General features: G+C 42.2%; 1 protein-coding gene across 4 annotated transcripts in view; it reads right to left on the bottom strand.

Moving 5' to 3' along the window:
• ANKRD26 (ankyrin repeat domain containing 26) overlaps nt 1-19,894 on the bottom strand; it is an 83,453-nt gene that overhangs the window by 19,684 nt on the left and 43,875 nt on the right. For all 4 annotated transcript variants that reach the window (XM_060192350.1, XM_060192353.1, XM_060192351.1 and 1 more), the window contains 6 exons: nt 17,554-17,584; nt 17,132-17,273; nt 11,370-11,583; nt 5,880-6,063; nt 4,464-4,601; nt 988-1,944 (listed from right to left, as the gene is read on the bottom strand). In XM_060192350.1, the coding sequence (XP_060048333.1) occupies nt 988-1,944; nt 4,464-4,601; nt 5,880-6,063; nt 11,370-11,583; nt 17,132-17,273; nt 17,554-17,584 (1,666 nt within the window). The remainder of the gene's footprint in view (nt 1-987; nt 1,945-4,463; nt 4,602-5,879; nt 6,064-11,369; nt 11,584-17,131; nt 17,274-17,553; nt 17,585-19,894) is intronic.

Below are 19,894 nucleotides of genomic sequence, written 5' to 3'. Positions count from 1 at the left end.
TTATTTATAAATATGTTCAAGGTAAATTATAAATATTAGGGTCGCTAAAACTTACCACATTTGTCCCAAATTATGATTCAGTGAAAATTAGGTGCCTATTATACAGTTGAGCAGTATTAAGAATTAATGACTCGAGGCCAGAGGTGGCACAGTAGATAAAGTGTTAGACCCTCAGTCATCAGGTCCTGAATCTGATTCCCAGCATTGCACGGACTAGAGTGATACTCTGGTTCTCTCCCTTACTCTATTCACTAATAAGTAAATCAATGTTTGTTTGTTTTTTTCAAGAGTTCACATTCTGTTTAAAAAATACAGAATTCGTGACTTGAGTCAACTGAGTTCAAGTTCAGATGAATAAAAATAAAAGTATGTCAAGGCCCAGGAGCCGAAGACAGTGGATAAAGTGTTGAACTTTCAAGCAGGAGGTCCTGAGTTTGATCCCTGAGATCGTGTATGCCAGGGTGGTACTCTGATAGTCCCCCCGCCCCCGACACACACCATCATTAAGAAAAAAAAAAGTACATCAACTGAAAATGCATAAAAAGCTACTGCAGTAAAAGTACCATGAGATACCGTATCTCGACTCGAGTTCATCTGAGAAAATCAAACTGAACTGTCCAGGCCACCCATTTAACGGAATTCTAATTTCAAAACACTCATTTTAGAGAGGAGTATTTCCATTTGCCTGTTTACTATGCTATTATAATGTGGTAATATGAAAATCAGAGCTATTGTTTTAGCAATATGACTAAATTATTAGCACCAGTCTACTGGTAATCTCTTAACACCCTCAACAAACTTCACAGGTAACACAATGTCTTTACTCAGTACGAAGCACTTCTCAGGTCTAATTTTTACCTAGTGGATACAAGGTACGCTGATAAGCTAATAAAGCAGAGAGAGTCAAAAAGTACACTGAATATCTAGTCATAATCAGACGTGACTGAATTTCTTTTTTTTCAGAAAAGGAACTTTCTGGATACTTACTTCTCTTTCTGCCTTCTCATTTTCATACTGATACACTGTTTCTTTCAAATGATTGCATTCATTCATTAACTCTTTATTTCTCTCTTCCAAGATAAGACCTTGTTTTTCGCTGTCAGCTTGAAGTCTTTTGACAACGTCCTGGAACTGGTCGTGGATAGTCAAGACTGTCTTCTCCTTACTGTCAGCTTTGTCGTAAGCATCATCCAGTTGCTGTCGCAGCAACATGTTTTCGCTCTGGAGCTGAGACAATCTCTCGCCTAAGGATTCCTGCTTCCCAATGTATTTGTTCACTTTACCTTGTTCATCCTGATACATATGTTCAAATTCCTTCTTTAGATCTTGTGCCTGACGTAGGTCTCTCTGCAGACATTCTAAGGCCAAAGTCTTTTCTCTGAGAGCATCTCTTGTGTGATGAATCTCAATTTCTAGGCTGTTGAGCTTGCTTTCTGCTTTAGAAAGTTGGTGAGAGAGCAGCTCATTGCTGTCTTTTAGGTTGGACATATCAAAGTTCATTTTGTCTTGTAGACGAAACCACTCATCTTTTGCTCTCTGGAAAGTCATCTCTAGGTCTCTTTTTGATGTCTGGCTTTCATCATGCTCCTGGAGAGCGGAAGTCAGTCTCGAACGGTAGGATTCAACTTCTGTCTCCAGTCTTTCTTTGCTCTGCTTTTCATTCTCCAGTTTAGACTTCAGCATTGTATTCTCAGTTGTCAGAACATTAAGCTGTCCGCTGTACTGTAATATTGTCTCTGTGACTGTTTCCTCATTCTTTTTTACTGTCTTTTGAAGATCGGCATTCTTTTCTTTTAGAAATTCAGTATCTTCCAAATACTTCTTTTCCTTTTCCTGATTTTGACTTTTTATTGTGTCCATCTCCACTTTCAGCATAACAATTTCATCCTGCAACATGCGGCTTTTCTGCAACAGGTCTTTTTCTTTCTCATGACTATTATTAACCTAAGAAGAAAAAAAAGAACAAAAGAAAGAAAAAAAGAAAAAAGGAGGCTTTTAGATAGGATTAAGTGAGATAATTTAGGATTTTCCCTGAAATTTTAAAAAAAAAACAGAAAAACAACTGTATGTTTATAGTGAAAAGGATGCAATAACATATCCAACTAGAAAAAAAATTAAGTTGGATCCAAACCTCAAGCTTCATATTACAAGTGCCCAGAAATTCAAGAATTGAAGAAAAGGAGTAAGTGAAAGTGTAAAGCCACAACAGAACTTATAAGAATCCCAGAACCAGGACTGGTGTGGCCGCAGCCAGGATTAAGGTCCTGAGAACTGTTGATTGAGCAAGGTGGCATGAAGGTGGAGTTAGCTGTCCCCGCTGTGTGTTGCCAAAGTGTTGGGATACAGAGTCCTCCTCCAGGATCTGAGTTGTTTTTAAATCCACTGCCCTTGCTTTCAATGTCATTGACCAAATGCAGAAAAGAAAAAGAAAAGAGAAAAGACTCAGATAATTCTACAATGGCAAGAATATGAGACACCAGGTCTGAGGCCCCATATAACTTATGTCAGGACTCACCCTGCCTCAAGACCAAAAGCATCAACAACAGCAACAGGAGTGGCTGTCCCACCTACAAAATACACTGTGAGTGATCACCCTACTTACCACAGTCTCAATCAAACACAGACTGGGAGGCAAAAGACAAACACAAAATATAAAAATGACTGAAAGATTAATGCACGTTTGGGGACAGATTATATCTCAAAGAGTCCATCTGCCTGAGAGTCTATAGACATTCTGCTTTCCTAACATTTCCGTAATCGGTTATAGGAGTCACATCTCCTGAGCTGGCATTGCAGATGCATGGCTGCTGCACAGGAGTTGCACGCAAGGGCTGTTCTGGGCCAGGACTGCCAGGCGGAGCTGAGTGGTGCACTGGTCTACAACAAAAGAATTACGGGGCTAGGTGGTGGTGCACCTGGTTAAGCGCACACATTACAGTGCACAAGGACCCAGGTTCGAACCCATGGTCCCCACCTGCAGGGGCAAAACTTTATGAGTGGTAAAGCAGAGCTGCAGGTGTCTCTCTGTCTTTCCCTCTCAACCTCTTCCTCCTCAATTTCTCTGTCTCTATCCAATAATAAATAAGTAAAAATGAATTTTAAAAAGAACTACAACTACTGTCAACTGCTATGTCTAGGCAACGAACTAAGCACATATATTTATACACACACATCAATGAACTAAATTAGTTATCACAACTCTGGGATGAAGATTAAAATATACGTATTTAAAAAAAAAAAAAAAAGCTGCAGCATTTTCTCCAGGTCTTCTGACTCTACCACTAGGCATCTTGCACCAAACCACAACTTCCTCTAGTATAAATATCCAAATATAAAACAAGCATCTATTTCAAAATGCTAGTAGGAATGAGGGTGAAGTTTATAGCACTCTCTTAAAACAAGCCCCAAGACTATTTGCTATTGCAATCCCTCTATGAATCTTGAAAGTACTCATCATTCTTCTTTCTCGTGTTTCAAATAGTGCTACATGTGAAATGAAGGGTCTGCTAAATCAGCTGACTAGGGATAAAGGAGTTGTCAGCAAATTATCATGAAGTTGCTGTCACAGCAGACCATTGTTTACAAAAACTCCTCCTACTAAAACAGGATACTACTTGGAGTAAACTCTTCTTTTTTTTTTTTTCCTCAAAAGTAGGAAACTGACATCCAAATTAAAGTCTGTTCCTCCTGACCATCAGTGAAAGTGAGAACCTACCTCACCTCCACTAACACACTGAGGGAGTGAAATCACTGCCAACAAAGGAAGGTGACACTTTGGTGACATGTGTGATATGCTGACACTTATTTGGGGGAGATGCATCTGAAACAACAGTATCGGAAACCAACATTTCCTCATTCAAGTGTGTGTGTGGGGGGAGTTACTGCCCCAAACTAGGACATCTGTTGTTAGCAACAAAAATTCGGAGATAATACACACGTCATTGATCAATCATCATGAAAAATATTAAAGCCCTCTCCTTTGCAGGAGGTCATTGAGCTGCATGAATGTCACTACTTGTCTAATGCAAATAAATACAAATTAAGAGTATTATTACTTAGGGCTGCGGGGACAGCTCACTTAGAGAATGTGCCTTATTCTGAGTGAGGCCCTGGGTTCAAGTCCTGATATTACCGACAAGTCTTTCCCCACCAACCCACAAACTAAGAATGAAGAGTTGGCCTGGGAGCCATGGTGCTATGTAACCACAAGGGCTTAGCACTGCAAAAAAACAAACAAAAAAAATCACCATTATTTGTTCTTATGGATCAAAGATAATGACACCCCCCACAGAAAGCGCGTGTGCGCATGCGTGAGCACACACACACACACACACACACACACACACACACACACACACACACACACACACGCTTTTTAATCCTTCTGTAATTTCCTGAGATTTAGTGTTGGTTTCTTTAAATACATACATACTCTTCTTTTCTCAGTGACTGAAAGAAAATACCTCAGAATTCATTTTCTTATGAGTCATCTCCAGCTCCTTCTGTTTACAAAGATGAGTATTCAGGATTCCTTCTTGTAACAGTCTGGCATCCTGTTCTCGAGAAAGTTGCCTCTGAATGTCATTTCGTTCCTCTACAACCTAGAAATACTTTTCATTAGGATTTGAGTCATAATACTACTATTACTACTAATAATAATGGTAGACTCACAGCAAGAAACTTAAAAGGAAGTAGACTTCTTAAGTGCAAGATTCATTGTCCCATGGAATAAGTGTCACTTACTTAAGTTAAATGACAGCAAAATTTGTCAGATCAAAAATACAAGTAGTGGTCCGGAGGTGACGCAGTGGATAAAGCATTGGATTCTCAACCATGAGGTCCCAAGTTCAGTCCCTGACAGCACATGTACCAGAGTGATGTCTGTCTCTCTCCTCCTATCATTCTCATGAATAAATAAATAAATTCTTTAAAACACACAAAAAAAAATACAAGTAGTTACAGTATTATAAAATTATTATTATTAATATGATTATTGTTGTTTTAACCAGAGCACTGCTCAGCTCTCGTTTATGGTAGTACGGAGGACTTGAACATGGGACTCAGGCATGAGAATCTCTTATCATAACCATGATGTTATCTACCTTTGCCCAGAAATTAAATTTCTTTATAGAACATTTAACTATTTCCATCAAAGCCTCTAGGCACTTTATCACTTCTAACATATTAAAATCAAAATGATCTCTAGGGCAGGGGTGGAGAACTTTTTTTGGGGGGGGCACAAAGATCATTTGGATATAATATCATACAAAATTACCAACTTACAAATTAACAGTGTTTCCATGCGAAAAGCTGAGTTTGCCTTGGCAGGGCCAGATCAGATGATTCTGCAGGTCTAATAAAGCCCTCTGGCCAGAGATCCCCCACCCCAACCTATGTCAATGGTACATTCAACTTACCTCCTATTGTTTCATTCAGAAAACATACAGAGCATAGACTAGGTGCCTGAATTGCAGTAAATTAATAATTCTAGCTCTTAATTTCACAGTTTACATGTCAGATGGGATGGCATTTTTTGATTGTTCTAAACCGTGTATGTTATATGCAATATTGCAGTGTGTTTTTTTTAAGTTTTCTTTTTGCATTTTTTAAACTTGTTTTTGGATAGAGACAGAGAGAAACTAAGAGAGAAGGGGGAGACAGAGAAGAAGAGAGACAGAGAGAGACCTGCAGACCTGCTTCACCACCTGTGAAGTGACTCCTCTGCAGGTGGGGAGCTAGGGGCTCGAACTGGGATCCTAACCGGTCCTTGCGCTTTGCGCCACATGCGCTTAACCCACTGCGCTACCGCCCGACTCCCCTGCAGTGGTTCCTAAGATGTTAAAAGTACAATTTATTTTTCTTACCCCAAACTAATTTACCTGGCTTAAATTATTTCTCACGGTCCTCAATTCCATGTCCAGTGCTCGCAGAGTAAGTTCAAGGCGCTGTTTCTCCTCGACTTCTTTACCGTACTGCTCTTCCGTTTTTCTTAACTGTTCCCTGACTTTTTCATACAACATCTCAGCACTTCTTCTTTTTTCTTCTTCTTGTTTCAGGGTAAATCTGCCATTGAATATGCTTATCTTAAAACTCAATGTTCAAGGAGTCGGGCGGTGGCGCAGTGGGTTAAGCGCACATGGCGCAAAGAGCAGGGACCGGTGTAAGGATCCCGGTTCGAGCCCCCGGCTCCCCACCTGCAGGGGAGTCGCTTCACGGGTGGTGAAGCAGGTCTGCAGGTGTCTATCTTTCTCTCCCCCTCTTTCTCTGTCTTCCCCTCCTCTCTCCATTTCTCTCTGTCCTATCCAACAACAAAGCAACGTCAACAATGGCAATAATACTGGAATGAGGCTGCAACAACTAGGGCAACAAAAAGGGGAAAAAATGGCCTCCAGGAGCGGTGGATTCATGGTGCAGGCACTGAGCCCAGAAATAACCCTGGAGGAAAAAAAAAAAAAAAAAAACTCAATGTTCAGGGCAAGGGTGGATAGCATAATGGTTATGCAAACAGACTCTCAAAATGTGAAGCTCCAAAGTCCAAGATTCATTTGGAGTTGATTTTTGTTTCTGGTGAGATAAAGTGGTTCAATTACATTCTTCTGCATGTTACAACCCAGTTTTCCCAGCACCATTTATTGAAGAGAGCCTCCTTTTTCCATTTAATCCTTTGGGCCCCCTTTATCAAAGATTAGATGTCCATAGGTGTGGGGATTTATTTCTGGGCTTTCAATTCTGTTCCACTGGTCTGTGTGCCTATTTTAACTCTCTTTTCAATCACCACGTTCCAGATGCCATCAGGATGCTGGCCAGGCTTCCCTGGATTGAAGACCCCACCAATGTGTCCTGGAGCTCAGCTTCCCCAGAGACACACCCTACTAGGGAAAGAGAGAGACAGACTGGGAGTATGGACCGACCAGTCAACGCCCATGTTCAGCGGGGAAGCAATTACAGAAGCCAGACCTTCTACCTTCTGCAACCCACAATAACCCTGGGTCCATGCTCCTAGAGGGATAGAGAATGGGAAAGCTATCAGGGGAGGGGGTTTGATATGGAGATTGGGTGGTGGGGATTGTGTGGAGTTGTACCCTTCCTACCCTATGGTTTTGTTAATTAATCCTTTCTTAAATAAAAAAAATAAAAAAAATAAGTCCAAGATTCAGTCCCTTGCACCACCATAAGCCAGAGCTGAGCAATGCTCTGGTAAAAAATAAAACAGAACAAAATAAAATACAAAAATTAAATTAGTAAAACTCATTGTCCAGGGGGTCGGGTGGTAACGCAGAGGGTTAAATGTACATGGCACCAAGTCCAAGGACCGGTGTAAGGACCCCGGTTCGAGCCCCCAGTTCCCCACCTGCAGCGGAGTTGCTTCACAGGCTTCAGTGAAGCAGGTCTGAAGGTGTCTATCTTTCTCTCCCCCTCCACCTCTCTTCCTCTCTCCATTTCTCTCTGTCCTATCCAACAATGATAGCAAAACAACAATAACCACAACAACAATAAAAAAATAACAAGGGCAACAAAAGGGGGAAAATAGCTGCCAGGAGCAGTGGATTTGTAGTGCAGGCACTGAGCCCCAGCAATAACCCTGGAGGCAAAAAAAAAAAAAAAAAAAAAAAACTTCATTATCCAGAAAATTGAAAGTTAATTTTCTTTTATCTGATTCTACATACAATGGCTCAAGAACCATCTAATAAAATCTGTTCTTGGATTTTTTTTACTTAATTTTTTTTTTTTTTTTTTGCCTCCAGGATTATCACTGGGGCTCAGAGCCTGCACTATGAATCCACTGCTCCTGGAGACCATTTTTAAATTTTTTTACATTAGTTTATTTTTTGGATAGAACAGAGAGAAATTGAGAGGGGAGAGGAAGATAGAGAGAAAGACAGACACCTGCAGACCTGCTTCACTTGTGAAGCGACCCCCTGCAGTTGGGGAGCCAGAGGCTGGAACCAGGATCCTTGTGCTTCATACTATGGGTGCTTAGCCTGGTAAGCCACTGATCAGCCCCCAGAATTTTTACTTTCTAGACCTCATGTTTTTGTTTTTTTTAATATTTATTTTATTTATTTATTCCCTTTTGTTGCCCTTGTTGTTTTATTGTTGTAGTTACTATTGTTGTTGTCGTTGTTGGATAGGACAGAGAGAAATGGAGAGAGGAGGGGAAGACAGAGAGGAGGAGAGAAAGATAGACACCTGCAGACCTGCTTCACCGCCTGTGAAGCGACTCCCCTGCAGGTGGGGAGCCGGGGTTCGAACCAGGATCCTTATGCCGGTCCTTGTGCTTTGCGCCACCTGCGCTTAACCCGCTGCGCTATAGCCCGACTCCCTAGACCTCATGTTTTAATTTCTTTCTTTTTTCTTCTTTCTTTTTTTTTTGCCTCCAGAGTTATTGATTGGGCTCAGTGCCATGATATTTACATCAATGACCTCCCAGAAACTTCTTCAAGGAAGTTCATCTACGCCGATGACATCTGCTGTGCAACTCAGGCATCCAAGTTCGACATCCTCGAGGAAACACTCACGAAAGACATGTCTCTGATATCTGATTACTGTAAAAAATGGCGACTAATCCCTAGCACTGCAAAAACGGTATCATCTGTTTTCCATCTACACCATGCCTCGGCCTCGCGTGAGCTTAATGTGCAGCTTGGCGATACGAGAATCCGGCATGAAGCCCAGCCAGTCTATCTTGGCGTTACTCTCTATCGCACTCTGTCATTTCACAAACATCTCATAAAAACTGCAGCAAAGGTGGGCGCGAGGAATCACATCATTGCAAGACTGGCCAGCTCCTCATGGGGCGCGAGTGCTTCCACACTACGATCATCATCTCTGGCATTATGCTATTCCACTGCAGAATACTGTGCCCCAGGATGGTTCCGTAGCCCCCATGTCCACTTGGTCGATTCCAAATTATATTCCTCCATGAGGATAATTTCTGGAACCATCCGTTCCACCCCGGTTCCATGGCTGCCAGTTCTTAGCAACATCGCCCCACCAGATATTCGTCGGGATGCGGCATCATCTAAGTTCATTTCCCACGTCTGCGCTCGACCGAACCTGCCAATATACACGGATATCTTCGCCCACCCTGTTCAACGCTTGACGTCTCGTCACCCAATCTGGTCCCCTATGCCTACACTGACCTTCTCTGTTCCAGACTCTTGGAAACAGAGCTGGCAGTCAGCTGAGGTAAAGAACAAACACCTCATCACAGACCCCTGCAAGCGTCAACCCGGCTTTGACCTAGCACGTTATGACTGGGCCCTCCTGAATCGCTATCGAACAGGCCATGGCCGGTGCGCCGCTATGTTCCATCGCTGGGGAGCCAGAGACGACCCGAACTGCCCCTGCGGCTCCAGACAGACTATGACCCACATAGTCAACGACTGACCCCTCTCCAGATTCAAAGGAGGTCTCGAAACTTTACATCAGGCTCAACCTGACGCTGTTGACTGGCTACGAAAGAAGGGCAAACGCTAGAAGAAGTGCCATGAATCTACTGCTCCCTCCTGGAGCCTTCCCCCCCTTTTGTTGCCCTTGTTGTTGTTGTTGTTATTGTTGTTATTGATGTCGTTCATTGTTGTATAGGACAGAGAGAAAATGGAGACAGGAGGGGAATGTAGAGAGGGGGAGAGAAAGACACCTACAGACCTGCTTCAATGCCTGTGAAGCGATTCCCCTGCAGGTGGGGAGCCGGCGACTCACACCGGGGTCCTAATGCCAGTCCTTGTGCTTTGCGCCACGTGCACTTAACCCGCTGTGCTACAGCCTGACCCCCCATATTTTAATTTTTAAGATCAATTCCTTCCAAAATGTATACATACTTGAAAAGTAGGAGAGAAAAAGCCATTCTGCCACTTAGTATCCTTTTGTCAATAACAACACTGGCAAATTGTGTATGAGAGTTTTAAATTATACAAAAATGGAAGTTGGGCGGTAGCGCAGTGGGTTAAGCTCACGTGGTGCAAAGCACAAGGACTGGCGTTAAGAATCATGGTTCAAACCACCACCAGCACCACCACCACCACCACCACCCCCTCCGCACCTGCAGGGGAGTCACTTCACAAGCAGTGAAGCAGGTCTGCAGGTGTCTATCTTTCTCTCCCCCTCTGTCTTCCCCTCCTGTCTCCATTTCTCTCTGTCCTATCCAACGACAACAAGATCAATAGTAACTACAACAATAAAACAACAAAGGCAACAAAAGGGAATAAATATTTTTTAAAAGTCTTTAAAAATTTATTCAAAAATGTTACACTTGAGAATTATACAACTTTTTTTCAGATAGTTTTTTTTTTTCCATAGAGTACTTACTACTCAGCTCTGATTTATGCTGGTGCGGGAGACTGAACCTGGGACTTTGGAGCCTCAAGCATGAGAGTCTCTTTGTATAACCATTATGCTATCTACCCATACCCCTCTAGGAGCTTTTTCATAGCAACTTTAAGTGCTTATTTTTAAGTTGATAATTTTGTATGACCTGAGAATGTCACACATATTCAAATAGCCCTTGGCAGAAAAAAGGTTTCCCCACTCCTGCTTTATTTGGACAGATGATTCAGCTATTAATTTAAAAGTTGTCTCTGAACTTATAAACTCAGTAGGAAAAAAAATTCATTTTCAGATTACAGGCAACTCTAAAACAGTATTTACAGTGTATGATGGGATCTGCAGATGTCTTTATTTTGTTTAAGATTTATTTACTACTGAGTTGAAAGAAGAGGGAGGGCAGTGGCAGGGCAGGGGAAGGGCAGGGCAAGGGCAGGGTGGGGAGGAGAGAACCAGAGCCTGACTCTGGAAGATGCAGTGCCAGGGACTGAAGTCAGGACCCCAGGAACTCAGAGATGTGGAAAGAGGGCAGAGCTGTCTAGAAAATCATCACGTCCAAGGATAGGGATAGATAGCATAATGGTTATGCAAACAGACACTCATGCCTGACACTCAGAAGTCCGAGGTTCAATCCCCTGCAACATCATTAGCCAGAGCTGAGCAGTGCTCTGGTTAAAATAAAATAGGCGGCTGCCGGTAGCGCTGCGGGTTAAGTACACACGGCACAAAGCACAAGGACTAGCTTAAGGATCCCGGTTCAAGTCCCTAGCTTCCCCCCCCCCCCACCGCCCCCAGCCCCATCCGCTTCACAGGCGGTGAAGCAGGTCTGCAGGTGTCTTTCTCTCCCTCCTCTGTCTTCTCCTCCTCTCTCAGTTTCCTTCTGTCCTATTCAACAATAACAATAACAACAACAATAAGGGCAACAAATGGAACAATACAGGAAAAACTGGCCGCCAGGAGCAGTGGATTCATAGTGCAGACACCGAGCCCCAGTAATAACCCTGGAGGCAAAATAAACAAATAAAACCATCACTTCCAAATACCTCAATCTGCAGAGTTCTTGCTCCCATTCCACTTTTTGATGCTCTAACTGTGACTTTATTTCTTTCGTCTCTGACAACTCCTTTTGTAGTCCACCAACCTTATTTTTCATTTTTTTAATCTTTCCTGTAAGCACTTCGCAGTGATTTTTCTTGAGTTCTATTAATCTTTCATATGAAAGAACTGCATCCTGAATTTTCAGTACGTTAAGAGAATCTGCATCAGAGAGAAAACAAAAATGGAAACAAAGTATAAGTGCTTTTAGTGTATAAAGTGTGTGTACTTTTCACCCTTTCTCATTCATACACTGAGCAAGTATGTAGAGTCCCTATCATGTTGAAGACATTCTGCTAAGCTCTGTAGATGTCACAGAAGAGAGAGAGAGGTCCTGGTTCTTTTTATCATTATTATTATTTTTTTAATTTTTACATAGGACAGAGAAATGGAGAGAGGAGGGGAAGACAAAGAGGGAAGAGAAAGACAGACACCTGCAGACCTGCTTCATCACTTGTGAAGTGACCTCCCTGCAGGTGGGGAGCCGGGGGGCTCAAACCAGGATCCTTCCACCAGTCCTTACACTTGGCGCCACTTGTGCTTAATCCGCTGCGCTACCACTCGACCCTTTTTAAATTTTTTTTTTATCTTCATTTATTGGAATGAGACAGCCAGAAATCAAGAGGGAAGGAGATGATAGAGAGAAAGAGAGACAGAGAGACACCTGCAGCCTTGCTTCACCAGTTGCAAAGCTTTCCCCCTGTAGGTGGGGACCGAGGGCTCAAACCCGGGTGTTTGCGCATCGTAACGCGTGCCCTCAACCAGGTGCGCCACCTGGCCCCAGTTCTTTTCTTTTTTCTTTCTTTCTTTTTTTTAGCTGAAAGTCTCTAAGAAAGACAAAACAAATGTAAATTTTTAAAAATGCAATGCTGGGAGGTGAACTCAGAACCTTATGCCTGCACACATATCAATAAGCAACTTCCCTGAGTCCAGCCTTTTCGTTTTTATTTATGGAAAGAGGGTGAGAAAGATAAGAGTGAGACAGAGATGGAGAAGAGAGGAGACGCACCTCAGCACTCATCCTGGAGTCCCATCAACAGTGCTCTCATGTGGTGCTGGAACTTGCACCCAGGGGTATGCACACAGTGAGGCAGGCGCTCTTCTGGGTGAGCTGTCTCTCGGGCTCAACAATAACTGTGAATTCAGGGAGTCGGGCGGTAGCGCAGCGGGTTAAGCGCACGTGGCGCAAAGCGCAAGGACCGGAGTAAGGATCCCGGTTCGAGCCTCCTGCTCCCCACCTGCAGGGGAGTCGCTTCACAGGAGGTGAAGCAAGTCTGCAGGTGTCTGTCTTTCTCTCCCCCTCTCTGTCTTCCCTTCCTCTCTCCATTTCTCTCTGTCCTATCCAACAACAACGGCATCATTAACAACAATAATAACTACAACAACAATAAAAAGCAAGGGCAACAAAAGGGAAAAACAAATAAATATTTTTTAAAAGAATCTTTAAAAAAAAATAACTGTGATTTCAGATACTATAAGAAAATGGAATTCTAAGATCACATAGCAGAGCCTGTTCTAGACTGGATTCAGGGAAGGGATGAAAAGATGGTTCCTTGAGGAATCATGGCTGTGCAGAAAATGATTAAGCAAAGGCAGATGCAGAACGTTCTAGACTGTCTCTGCAGCATACGCCCAAGTTCTACTGCAGCCTATATCTGGCCAAGATGGGATAGCCAGTACTGATTTACCTTCCTAGCTGAAGAAAGTAAAAATGAAACAATCTAATTTTTTTAATTATCTTTATTTATTTATTGCATAGAGACAGCCAGAAACTGAGAGGAAAGGGGGAAATAGAGAGCAAAATGACAGAGAAACATCTCCAGTATTGCTTCACCACTTACAAAGCTTTCCCCCCAACAGGTGGGAGCCAGAGGTTCGAACCCGGGACTTTGTGTATTGTAACACATATGTTCATCCAGGTGCGCCAACACCCAGTCCCCAAAACAATCTAATTTTAAAAATGGCAAAGTTCAAAGATGATATAAAGGTGAGAAATGGCCACATGAAACGATGCTCAGTAGTACTTGTTATTGGATCAATGCATATTAAAACCATAGTGAGGGGGTCAGGCAGTAGTGCAGTGGGTTAAGCGCAAGTGGCACGAAGCGCAAGGACCGATGTAAGGATCCGGGTTTGAGCCCTGGCTCCCCACCTGCAAGGGGAGTCGCTTCATAAGCGCTGAAGCAGGTCTGCAGGTGTCTCTCTTTCTCTCCCTTTCTGTCTTCCCCTCCTCTCTCCATTTCTCTCTGTCCTATATAACAATGATGACATCATCAATAACAACAATAAAATAACAAGGGCAACAAAAGGGAAAATAAATAATAGTAAAAAATTAAAAATTATACTATGCAGCTATCAAGAACAATGAACCCACCTTCTCTGACCCATCTTGGACAGAGCTAGAAGGAATTATGTTAAGTGAGCTAAGTCAGAAAGATAAAGATGAGTATGGGATGGTCCCACTCATCAACAGAAGTTGAGTAAGAAGATCTGAAAGGGAAACTAAAAGCAGGACCTGACCAAATTGTAAGTAGGGCACCAAAGTAAAAACCCTGTGGTGAGGGGTAGACATGCAGCTTCCTGGGCCAGTGGGGGATGGGAGTGGGTGGGAGGGATGGGTCACAGTCTTTTGGTGGTGGGAATGGTGTTTCTGTACACTCCTAGTAAAATGTAGTCATATAAATCACTAGTTAATTAATATGAGAGGGGAGAAATTAATTGTATGTCTCGAAGTTTTTTAAAACACAGACTGAATCTTTTTAATATATAGGCTGTGTAATTGATATGCAGACTCTCTCAAAAGCCTAGATCAAGTAGATTAGAAGCAACCAATAGCACAGCTATATACAAGATACTGGGTACTGTACAGCAAACCCTAACAAAAGGACTTTTCAAAGTTAACCCAATTACCAAATAATGTGATGATAACATTAACTATCCATTGTCTTTTTGAACCCTAAGACAGCAAGAACTTCACATCTCCACTATAGAGCCTCTACTTCCCCCAGTCCTGAAACCCTTGGATAGGGCCCACTTTCCCGTATGCCTCTCCCAATCCATATCAAATAATATTGCATCTGCCGATCACAACCTAACCAACACAACGATTGCCACCTCAACATGCTTCACTTCAGACTGTGTCCAGAGACTTCATGTGTGGAATGACAACCCTTCAGCTTCATTACTCGGGTGAGACCTTTCCTTTCATAGTATACTCTAATTCCATCTCAGGTGGTTCACTTTCTAACAAAGTCCCAAAACCTAGATATAGACCAGGTTCTGTGAGAGAGAGCATATGTTCACATGTATTCGTAAACTACTGCAAAATATATACCTGAAAGCAGAAGTACACTAGAGTATGCAGTGAGTATCCCCCTAACACTTCCTCTCCACTATTCCAAGTTTTGGGTCCATGATTGCTCAACAATTTGTTTGGCTTTGTAGGTTAACTCTCTTTTCAGTCACCAGGTTCCAGATGCCACCAGGATGCTGGCCAGGCTTCCCTGGATTGAAGACCCCACCAATGTGTCCTGGAGCTCAGCTTCCCCAGAGACACACCCTACTAGGTAAAGGGAGAGGCAGACTGGGAGTATGGACCGACCAGTCAACGCCCATGTTCAGCGGGGAAGCAATTACAGAAGCCAGACCTTCTACCTTCTACAATCCACAATGACCCTGGGTCCATGCTCCCAGAGGGATAGAGAATGGGAAAGCTATCAGGGGAGGGGGTGGGATATGGAGATTGGGTGGTGGGAACTGTGTGGAGTTGTACCCCTCCTACCCTATGGTTTTGTTAATTAATCCTTTCTTAAACAAAAGAAAAAAAATTAAAAATTAAAATAAAAAAAACATAGTGAAATACACAAGACACCTATCTGAACAGCTAACATTAAAAAAAGCTGTCAACAGTTAAGTGTGAGTAACTTCCCTGAGTCCAGCCTTTTCATTTTCATTTATGGAAAGATAAATATTTATGAAAGTTATGGGTCTTTCATACACTGCTGGTGAGAATGGAAAATGGGACACCTACTATAGAAACTATTCAGCAGTTTTTCAAATCATTTACTTAGGAAAATGATGCTTTATAGTAAGGAAATAAACAAAAGGGTTATGAGGGCTTTTAGGTGTAATAGAACTCAAATATTCTTGATTTTGTTGATGGCTTCCTATTGTATGCATGTCAAAATTATCGAATTATACTTGATACCTGTGTAATTTGCCTAATTAAACTTTTAATTAATTAATTATTTTATTTACTTATTTACTTTTGCCTCCAGGGTTATCACTGAGGCTCAGTGTCTGCTCCATGAATCCACTGCTCCTGGAGGTCATCTTTTTTCCACTGTTGTTGTTGTTGTTATTGCTGTTGGATAGGACAGAGACAAATCAAGAGAGGAGGGGAAGACATAGAGGGAGAGAGAAAGATAGACACCTGCAGACCTGCTTCACGGCTTATAAAGCCACCCCCTGCAGGCGGAGGGCGGAGGCTTGAACCGGGATCCCTGAGCTTCACATTATGTGCACTTAACCCAGTGCGTCACCGCCTGACTAATTTTTTTTGAAAAACAACAGTTTAGCTGGGAGTCAGGCAGTAGCGCAGTAGGTTAAGCACACATGGTGCAAAGCGCAAGGACCAGTTAGGATCCCGGTTCGAGCCCCCGGCTCCCCACCTGCAGGGGAGTCGCTTCACAGGCGGTGAAGCAGGTCTGCAGGTGTCTCTCTGTCTCTCTTCCTCTTTATCTCCCCCTTCTCTCTCAATTTCTCTCTATCCAATAACAAAAAAAAAATTTTCTTTTAATTTTAAAAGGTTTATCACAGGAAAGAAAAAAAAAAAAGACAGTGACCAAGACAGATGTAAAGGATTTTTTTTTTCTTTCTTTTTTTAAATATTTTATCTATTAATAAGAAAGGAGGAGAGAGAGAATGAACCAGACATCACTCTGGTACATGTGAGGCCGGGGACTGAACTCAGGACCTGGTTAAGTGCACATATTATCATACTCAAGAACCTGGGTTCAAGCCCTTAGTCCCTACCTGCAGGGGTGGAGCTTCACAAGGAGTGAAGCAGTACTGCAGATGTCTCTCTCTCTCTCTCTCTATCCCCTCCCATTCCCTTTCAATTTCTCTCTGTCATATCAGATTAAGTTAATTAAAAGTTTTAAAAAATATAAAGTAGGCATACATAATTATGGTTATAGTACAGATCATGGCTTCAGGAGGTGGAGTGGCAGGTAAGACGTCCCTGAGGCTGTTTCAGTATCATCACAGGGAAGCTACAGTGACCTGACCATGGATGAAGGCTTAGGAGAGAAACAGAGTCAACAAAAGTCCAGGAGGGATTATTACAGCCCTTTGGCTAGTAAAATACACATCATTTTATTTTATTTTATTTTTATTTGATAAGACAGGGGGAAGGCAGAGAGGGAAAGAGAGAAAGAGAGACACCTGCAGACCTGCTTCACTACTTGTGAAGCATCCCCACTGCAGGTGAGGACTGGGGGCTTGAACCCATGTGCTTGCACATGGTAACCTGTGCATTCAACCAGGTGTGCCACTCCCCAGCCCCCACTTTCACTAGATCCAATATATGACATGTCCCTAACATGAAGAACACTAACATATTATTTCCTTGTGGTGCAGTACTAGAAAGAATACGCTGGTAGTACTAAGGTGTACACAAAAAGGCTTTACACTTAGGCTATGTTCCTACCTTTACACTCTTTGCCAAGTTGTCTAACTAGTGGCAGAGCACTCTTATAATTCGAGTAAGGCAGCTCACAGAACTCTGAAGGTGTTTCCGATGACTCAGTTAAGTCATCAAGGGCATCCACTGAATTGGTCTGCTGTTTGACCTATAAATAAAGAATACAATTTAAGAATATTTCCAAAATATCTGTATGTAGAGGTGCTAAGGTATTCGTTTCATTACGTAAAAGCAAAAGCACAAATATTTCATAAAAGAATAATTTTTTTTCAAAAAAGAGACTATTTTACTCTCTTTTCACTATAAACATTTCTCCAATAAAGGGAGACTTTCTATTATTTCACTGTATCTTTTATAATTCACTTTTTTTTTACTACATTATATATATATATATATATATATATATTTACAATTCACTCTTACTGTACCTTGCTCTTGTTAGATGTTTTCTTTAGAGGCCTAGGGGGAAGGGGGAAAAAGCCAAACAGTCATTTCAAGGCAAATATTAAGTAATTAATACAAAGAAAACTGAATAATATTCCTATATAACATTTCTGCGTTTGCAATTAATTTTAAAGGAGGAATTAGACAGTAAACAAGACAACTAGCACTGACGGACAAAGAAATGCAAGACAGGCAATATCAACAAGTCACTGAATCTGTGCTCTCCAAGGAAGCCACACCCCCAGTGCCTGATTATAGAATCTTGAACATTTTTCTTCTTTGTCATCACTGGGGCTTCCTAGCTCCAGGATGGTTTTTTCAGATAGACAGAAAGAGAGACGAAAAACCATGGCACCAAAGCTTCCCCCCAGAGCTGCAGGGCTCAAATCTGGGTGACAGATGGCAAAGTAGGACTCTTCCCAGGTGATCTGTCTTACTGGCCCTGAAGCTTACACGCAGACTTTTTTTAAAACTGAATAAGTAAAAAAGAGTTTATGCCCAGGCCATACTGGAAACGTAATGAACTGTTTTCCTAAAGAAATTCCGCAATAGGCATGCTTTCAAGTGTCTGCCGGTGACTGTCAGCACAGGGACATGGCTTTTGTACTTGACAATATTACGATTCCAAAATAACAAGCTTCCATATTGTCAACTGTTTATTTTTCTATAGTATGAAAACAAAACTTTCCCCAAACTCCCAGAATCTAAACTGTTAAGTTACTGTAACCTGATAGATTCTGCAATACCTCACAAAAACCTAGTTATTGATGATGACACTATCAAAGGCATTATAATATCTACAATCATCATGTCATGATTAAATTTTATTCAGCAGGGCCTAAGTGTTAGGTGCTTATTATTATGAGGTTGGTAATTTGTATGTAATGTAACTTATAAGTATTCATCTGCATATTCAATTAGATGAAAATATTCGACTTCAGAACCAATGCTGAACATACAACCTCTTCTCATAAAATACACACCATTAGAAGTGTTATGGAACATTCTCTTGTGGGCCTCTGCAGGACCCTGTCCTCAATGTAACACAACAATGGTAGGGACTACCCCACTCTCCGAAGGGAGGCTAGGTCACATACTCTGCCACTCAAGATGGGTCCTAAAATGAGTACAGCCTAGAATGTTCCTACCTGTGACCAGAGACTGGGAGCTCAGATTGACAGGGATGCAGAGGTTACACAGGCTCTTGTGCTAAATATGAATAGACTTGGGTCCTAGGTCAGATTGATGGGATTTACAGTTAATGGTATTTCTATATTTTCCCCCTATCAGAGCTACTGTGTGCTCTGATCAAGCTTTCTAGTTCTATTCTCAACTCTGACACCCTCTTCCCAGACCATACTTTTAGCACACCTGCGTGTTAGCTGTAAGGCTCAGGCAAAAATTAGTAAAGTCAAGGGCCCCTTAGAATATACTGAAAATAGACTTCCTAGCTTCTTCCCACATGAAGACCCTTAGTTCCATCTGCTATATTCTGACTTCTAGGTTCCTGGTTATTAAACAACTTGTCCTGCTTTATATCTTACTGCTTTTCCCCTACCAAATTGCAGATACTACCATGATACCATCCTGACTTCCCTGGGCAGATGACTTCACCAATGTGTCCTGGAGCCTCACCTCCCCAAAGCGCTACGTACTAGAGAAAAACAAAAACAGGCTGGGAGTATGGATCAACCTGCCAATGTCCATGTTCAGTGGAGAAGCAATTACAGAAGCCAGACCTTCTGTATCCCATAAAGATCTTTGGTCCGTGCTCCCAGAGGGATAAAGAATAGGGAAGCTTCCAATGGAGGGGAATGGGATACAGAACTCTAGTGGTAGGAATTGTAACCCTCTTACCCTACAATCTTCTTAAATCAAAAAAAAAAAAAAAGTACTATAGAAAACCTTAATGTAATGACAGTAGAATCAATAAGTTTCTAGTACTGAGCCTGCAAAATTAAATTTAACAGGCATGTCCTCTACTGGATTGCTTCCAAAAGATACAAACTCTAAAATCACACATTTTAGGGTGGGGGAGATGACATAATGGTTATGCAAAAAAACTTTGGTGCCTGAGGCTCCAAACTCCCAGGTTCAACCCTCACACCATCATAAGGCAAAACTAAGCAGTCCTCTGGTAATAAAACAAAATGAAAATAAGTTAAAAGTCACATTACGCAAAGCGCAAGGACTGGTGTTAAGGATCCCAGTTCGAGCCCCCGGCTCCCCATCTGCAGGGGAGTCGCTTCACAGGCGGTGAAGCAGGTCTGCAGGTGTCTATCTTTCTCTCCCCCTCTGTCTTCCCCTCCTTTCTCCATGTCTTTC

Source organism: Erinaceus europaeus, chromosome 6 (assembly GCF_950295315.1).
Source record: "Erinaceus europaeus chromosome 6, mEriEur2.1, whole genome shotgun sequence".
Lineage (NCBI taxonomy): Eukaryota > Metazoa > Chordata > Mammalia > Eulipotyphla > Erinaceidae > Erinaceus > Erinaceus europaeus.
This window is presented reverse-complemented; position numbering and strand designations above follow the sequence as displayed.